The sequence below is a fragment of the Denticeps clupeoides genome, chromosome 4, assembly GCF_900700375.1.
Source record: "Denticeps clupeoides chromosome 4, fDenClu1.1, whole genome shotgun sequence".
Classification (NCBI taxonomy): Eukaryota; Metazoa; Chordata; class Actinopteri; order Clupeiformes; family Denticipitidae; genus Denticeps; species Denticeps clupeoides.
The window spans coordinates 24913478-24920622 of NC_041710.1; the positions used below are offsets into that span (position 1 = coordinate 24913478).

A 7145-nucleotide genomic window follows, 5' to 3' on the forward strand; every position below is an offset into this window, starting at 1 on the left:
TTTGGATAAGGGCATCTTAAAAATGCTGTAAATGTACAGTGGGAAGAGGATGGAAAACCATGGTTTCTGCACAATTTAAAACAGAAAACGTCACACTTAAACCATCAGGCAGCTTTGTTCCATTTATTCGCTGGTATCAGACCTCTGCTTGCTAGCTAATATTTGTTGAAAGCCAAGGTTAAGGTGGGTGAACATGGTGGTCTAAAGTCCAGATTAGATAAAAAAAAAGCAAAATGATTCACGGGTCAGACAACTGATGAACATCTCAGGGTGCTGAACACGCATCTTGCTCTTCCAGTTCCCCCAGTTCGCCTGAGATCACTGAGATGGAGATCATTTTGGGGGCCTACATGGCCGGCCTGCTGGCAGCAGCCACCTTCATTGCCCTGCTCACCTGTGTCATGTACCAGCTGCTCGGCCGACATCTTCACACCTGGAAAGAGATGAAGCCGATCCCTGGGATCGAGGGCACGTACCCGCTGATCGGCAATGCTCTGCAGTTTAAATCCAACGCTGGGGGTGAGAGAGAGGGAGCATGAGGTGTGCTGGGCTAATAGATTTATTGCAATGGACATTTGAAGTGGCTGTAGAAGAGCTCTTTGGGTTCCAGCAATAGGTGTTCAGTTCCTCTGTTACACGTCTGCAGCCAAAGAAAAATGTCAGGTGTTTGGTTATTGCTGTTATTTTATTTATGTATTTTTCTGTGCAGATTTCTTTTGCCAGCTAGTTGGTTACACAAATGAATTTCGGGACTTGCCACTGTTTAAGCTATGGATTGGTCCAGTGCCATTTATTATTTTGTTCCACGCTGAGACAATTGAGGTATTTGGCAAGCCTTTTATTCTATCGGTCTGTCTGTCTATGCAATTCATAGGAAGTGACTATGTGTTTCATCCAGACTATCTTGAACAACCCTGTTCACATAGACAAGGCCTACGCTTACAAATTCCTACACCCATGGCTTGGGACAGGCCTGTTGACAAGGTATTTGCATTTATCATTTATCTGACACTCTTATCCGGAGCTCTCCTAAACGCAGGCTCAGTCTGTCTGGAGAAGCACGGGTTTTGAAGCAAGTTGCATGAACTTGTAGCTGGTACATGTTTTATTTCTTTTTTGCTGAAAGACAGAGGAAATTGAGCGCAGCCTTGACAGACACCACACTCCATTAGCCAGGCTTCTCATTCAATTCTTCATTCGCTCTCTCTCCACGGGGCGTAGCACCGGCAATAAGTGGCGTCAGAGGCGTAAGATGCTGACCCCCACTTTCCACTTCTCCATCCTGACCGAGTTTTTGGAGGTGATGAATGAGCAGGCCGAGGTGCTGGTGGAAAAGCTGGAGAAGCAGGTGGGTAAAGGGCCCTTCAACTGCTTCAACCACATCACCCTGTGTGCGCTGGACATCATATGCGGTGAGCGCTGAGTGCATGTCAACTTTTTACCCGTACGTGCTTCCATCCAATTTCCGGGGTTAACAGGGCAGATGTCACAAGCTCTCTATTTTGATGCTTTCCCCCTTGTGTCTGCTCCAGAGACAGCAATGGGGAAGCGGATCTACGCCCAGAGCAACTATGACTCAGAATATGTACGCAGTGTGTACAGGTAAGAGCCTTCCTGGAGCATTCTTGGCCCCAGGTATAAATAAATCAGGCATCAGGATGAGACAATGGCACAAAATGGCACTTGTTACAGGAAATGCCTTTGACGGCAGGCAGTGTGGGAGCACATGGCTCTGTATCACCCAGGCTCTGTTTGTTCTGGCCTGTACGATATTGCCCTAGTCAGAACTTTATATTTAGAGTTCCTGTTATTTGTAGACCACATTCAGTTTGTTCCCATCCTATGAGACATAAGGACATAGTTCGAAGTGCAATGAGTAAGCTGCAGCCTGATTGTATGGTAAATTAATCAATAGCAGGATGGGAAAGCAAGGAAACCATTCCAGAGTGACACTATGCAGTAGATAAGGAATATTCAAAGGCTGTTCAGAGATTGGTCTCCAAACACATAATATTACAACAACAACAACAACAACATTTATTTCTTATATATATGTGATATAAATCACATACAGTATGTCTCAATGGGCTTTGACAGGCCCTACAGTTGATAATAAAATCTAGAGCTGAAATAATGACAAGTGATAGGAACGAGATTGACTGTCAGGTGCATCATTCAATTCAAATTTAGCTGAATATAGAATTATCCTGCAAACGTATGTCTGTAATAAATGATTTCAATTGATCAATAGCAACATACGATTCATTAGCCTCCAAACTATTTGTTGTTCATGGATTATTATTGTTTTATGCTCGTTTGTGACATAGAATGAGTGACATCATCACACGGAGACAGAGGATGCCCTGGTACTGGCCGGACTTTGTATATAAATTCTTTGGGGAAGGCAGGGAGCATGACAGGTGCCTGAAGATCCTTCATTCCTTCACTGAGAGTGTAAGTGGGGCTGACATCACTTCCTGTCAAATGCTCCCAGGCTGGACCTGTGACCAAACAGTACCTGAAGCTTTTAACTGTCACGCAGGTGATCTACGAACGGGCGGAGTACATCGCTTACATCGAGTCAGACAGCGAGTCAGACCAGGGCATGAGGAAGAGAAGGGCGTTCCTCGACATGCTGCTGAAGACTACAGATGAGGATGGGAACAAGCTCACACACAAAGACATCCAGGAGGAAGTGGACACCTTCATGTTTGAGGTCAGGAGTCACACGGTCTTGGCTCCACGGCCCTTATTAGGCACTTGTGGTTTGACATTTTGGGCTGACATTTAGCTGAGCTGGCTGTTGAGTGTTCAGGTGTACATACAAACACAAGACTTTATAGGGAATGGAAAAATAGCAAGGAAAGTCAAAGGGGCTTCACAAAGGAGAGGCCAGATTCATGAACAAAACTGGTAGGTGATTTCTTGACAAGAATCATGAGAAATCACAAAACACAAACAACACTTTTAAGGCATTTAATTTATAGCTTACGGTTTCTTAGCAACATATGAGATAAAGGTAAAATCAAAAGAGGAATGTGAATTAATTAGGCACAGAGAGCAATGAAAGTTGGGGACAAATGTGATTCAGTACTTTATCAATCATAATTCTTGAATTATCTGAAAGCTATAACAGATTACAGTGTTGCCAGAATGGACAGATCTGAATTGAATTGCTTGTTAGTACCATAGTTATGTACAACAGAAGTCGCGTTGAATGGGACCATCTATGGGAGCGAATGAATCCCGTTCGTCCTCATGGGACGAGCTCCTTTTAAATGAATGAACGTCCATTAGGACCAAGGTGGAATAGGAATACAAAATTAAAGGACCATAAACAGAAGCAATTTTCTTATTTTGTTTAATGTCAGACATTCATTTACAACCGAGCTGCAAATACTTTACTTTACTTTACTTTATTAAGCAGACGCTTTTACCCAAAGCGACTTACAAGAGGAAGACACCAGCAATTATCGTTCGATTTCTATAGAATATTGAGTTTACAAACTAAGAGCCCTGATAAGGCTCAAATAAAATGATAGAGATTATTACATTTATTATTTTTTTATTCAAAATAAACTTAAACTACACTCCTACTTCATGCAGAACAATGCAAATACAACTAAAGACAGGGCAGGTCCATACACAGAGGCATTTTGTAGAGATTTGTCAAGAGCTATCGACAATAAACTGCATTATATTCAGGTGTCAGTACAGAGGCTGTGTCTTTCCTGTGTGGTGGGGGTGGGAAGACAGATGCTCTGGTCTGTAACATGAATAAGAATATTTGCCCAAGACAAAATTTCGTAATACACAAGATAAAATCAAATCTTATTTATGAAAGGTTATGCATTGATTCTTTGTTTACTCGTTATAACAGCTATATGCAGGGTAAAAGTCCTTCAATATTATTCAACCGGAAGTGTTGTTGAATGATCTTGGAACCCCATCCAAATATGGCAGCACTATTGACGCATGCTGCAATGAAACATCTAGTCTATATATCTATGGTCAGTACACTTAAATACTTATTAGAAATTAAGAATTATTATGGGCTCCTTTAAACTTTACAGGAAACAAAACAGAAATTTGTCTTTTGGGTTTCAGAAACAGTAACACACCAACCAAATAGCTCATTCATGTTCTCCAAGATACAGATGTTATTAGCAAACATTCCCCATGTGCTACATCAAGAAAAATTCTTTTGGGTTTACAGAGGCCCAAAACCCAGTCCTACATCGTCGAAGTGGATGTTTTTGTCTGGTAATCACATGTTGTCTGAACACATAGAGTTATTTGCATGGTTTGGACTTGGTAAACGCTTGTAAATGTGTGTCCATCTGAAACTGACAATGTAACGCCCAATGGCCGAGGTACCTAATTAAGGATTCCCGAGTAATCTGATTTTAAGACAATTAGGCACGATTGCTCAGGACTCCTTAAAAGCAGATCAACAGTACCCCATGGTTGCTGCGACATTAACATGGATCAGGCGTACATTCGTGTTTTTTTCTCTTCCTAACTTTATGTTACTCGCCTCACAGTTTGTTTGCGTTCTTTTTTGTTTTTTTATTTTATTTTGTGGCTGCAGTGGGTTTGGGTTCTATTGTGCAGAGTTTGTCAGAATTGAAAGATCTAGAATATGGATATTAGTCCGTTTAGTTGACTCTCTGATGCCCAAGGGTCGTTGGCTATATTCAGAGTCTGATGACACAGACACCGATCTGCCTACAGAAAATCATAATGCATAAGGCAAGTGTACAGTGGATTAGATTGTTGTGCACAACAGTTGCACTGTGAGTCTCAATGAACAAATGAACAACCGATGCAGACATTTAAATGAATTCAGACAGGATTGCATGAATGAGTGAATAAATGAATTTCTCTTATCTGGCAGGGTCATGACACTACAGCAGCCTCAATGAACTGGGCCATCCATCTGCTTGGTGCCCATCCAGAAGTACAGCGCAAAGTACAGCAGGAACTGCAGGAGGTGTTTGGTAAAGACAAACAAATGAGCACATGCACAGGCATACACAGTTTAATACACATTTCTTAAATGTTTCTTTTCATTCATTTAATAGACATTTTAAACATGTGACACTTCTGAAGGCTGTTTTTTGTACAGTGATAATGCTTTGGCTTTTTTCTTTTTTTTTGTTCCCTATATTGTTCAGGGAAATAGCAGTTCCTCCTACAATATTAACATCCCAAGCTGCTTCCTTTTTAAAGCACTTCTGCATTGCTCCATACCAATCACGTAGAAAATCAGATTTCTTATTTGAATAGGTTTTTACACACTTGCATCGCTGCTCAGGTATAAACCAGGGCTTTAACGCAGTGTGCTGGCAGTGTGACTATAAATAAGCAGCGTGGTGCAGCTGAGGCTGATGTTGGTGTCAAAAAGTACTCTAAATGGCCCTCTAGGTGAGTCGGATCGGCCCATTAACACAGAGGACCTGAAGAAGCTGCGCTACTTGGAGTGTGTCATTAAAGAGTCCCTGCGGCTCTTCCCCTCCGTGCCGTTCTTCGCCCGAAGCCTCTGCGAGGACTGCTACATCAGTGAGTCACTGCGGGCGCTGTCTGGGGGCTGATGTGCTCAGTCGCTGTAAAGTCAGGAGGCTGGGTGCCACACGTCTGGAGGTGTGAGGCATCAAATAATAAATAAATAAAAATGTGCCTATTGTTCATACAGAAAAACAAAAAAATGACAAAAGCCATCAGTCAGGCCACCACAACCTGCCAGAACAAGTTCACTGGTCCCTGTTATAGATTCTCTGCTGTCATATCTGCACATAGCCCAGAAGAATCTGCATCGCTCTGAAAAATATGAATGGAGATAAACAATAAAATTTCAGTCTAACCTACCATAGATGATTCAGCGGATGATACTGATGAATAGACTGATGTGTAAAGGATGGCATATATTGTAAATCTAAACGTAAGGTTATCTCTACAGATGGTTTTAAAGTGCCGAAAGGAGCCAATGCTATCATCATCACGTATGCCCTCCATCGCGATCCTCGCATCTTCCTCGACCCTGAGGAATTTCGGCCGGAACGCTTCCTGCCTGAGAACTGCGTGGGGCGCCACCCGTACGCCTTCATTCCCTTCTCAGCTGGCCTGCGGAACTGCATTGGTGAGAATTCCGATAGTCGGTCGCCTGAGACCATCGGCATGACATAGACAGACTCATCGATACCCTTTTGTTTTCAGATTAATGGATTCCCTGCTGGCAGAAAAAAAATAAAGTTCATAAATCATAGTACTGGAGCAACTCTGCACTGAGCTAAACCCCATTACAGTGTTAGATAGGCTAGTTTTATCTCCATAATTTTCCATAAAACACATGAAAACGGCATACGTTTAAAGAACTACAAAGGATCACTGACAAACGTTTTAACCAAACCCACATTTTCCGATTGACCGGATTCTCAACTAGTTTGCAGAAGAGCGTTTTAAGCTGCGCTAAGATAACTGAAAAAGGGTTTTCTAACAATCAATTAACAAAAGTTTTACTATGGATTTTTTGTTTGTGTTTCACAGGCCAGAGATTCGCTGTAATGGAGGAGAAGGTGGTGCTGGCCTCCATTCTGCGCTACTTCAACATTGAGGCCTGTCAGAAGCGAGAAGACCTGAGGCCCCTGGGAGAGCTGATCCTACGACCGGAGAAAGGCATCTGGATAAAGCTGGAAAAGAGGAAGCGCTAGACAAAAAACACACAGAGCCTCACCACAAAACACAGCAACCTCTCAGAGACTACAACATAAACTAAGCTGAACTCGACATGACGGAGGCCAGAGTGCCGACCACTTTTTTTTGGTTTGCAGCGCTCCAGTCGGCCATAATCAGCCATCTTCTTCACGGTTAGAAACAGCACTTCTTTGATAGATTCTAACAGCCTCCTGCTGAGCTAAAACACACACACAGACACACACACACACACACACACACACACACACACACACACACACACAAACTGAGCACTCTTATATGTGACGCACAGTTAGCATATTTTAACACAGATGCTTATGGGTTAAAATCTGTGTTTGTGAATTCCTGAGAAATACAAATATAGCTGTAGAGATAATTTAAATTACATAATTACACTTACTGTACAATTACTGAAATGTGCAAACAAAAAG

At 42.3% G+C, this 7145-nt stretch overlaps 1 protein-coding gene across 1 annotated transcript; it reads left to right on the forward strand.

Annotated features, from left to right (window-relative positions):
* The first annotated feature begins 326 nt into the window (after window positions 1-326).
* cyp4v2a (cytochrome P450, family 4, subfamily V, member 2a) lies at window positions 327-6925 on the forward strand. The gene is made up of 11 exons (XM_028977921.1): window positions 327-519; window positions 710-822; window positions 899-984; window positions 1222-1412; window positions 1533-1602; window positions 2328-2454; window positions 2543-2716; window positions 4898-5000; window positions 5428-5562; window positions 5960-6139; window positions 6547-6925. Exons 1-11 carry the CDS (start codon window positions 327-329, stop codon window positions 6708-6710), a joined length of 1536 nt encoding a protein of 511 aa, XP_028833754.1. The 3' UTR covers window positions 6711-6925.
* Window positions 6926-7145: the final 220 nt, after the last annotated feature.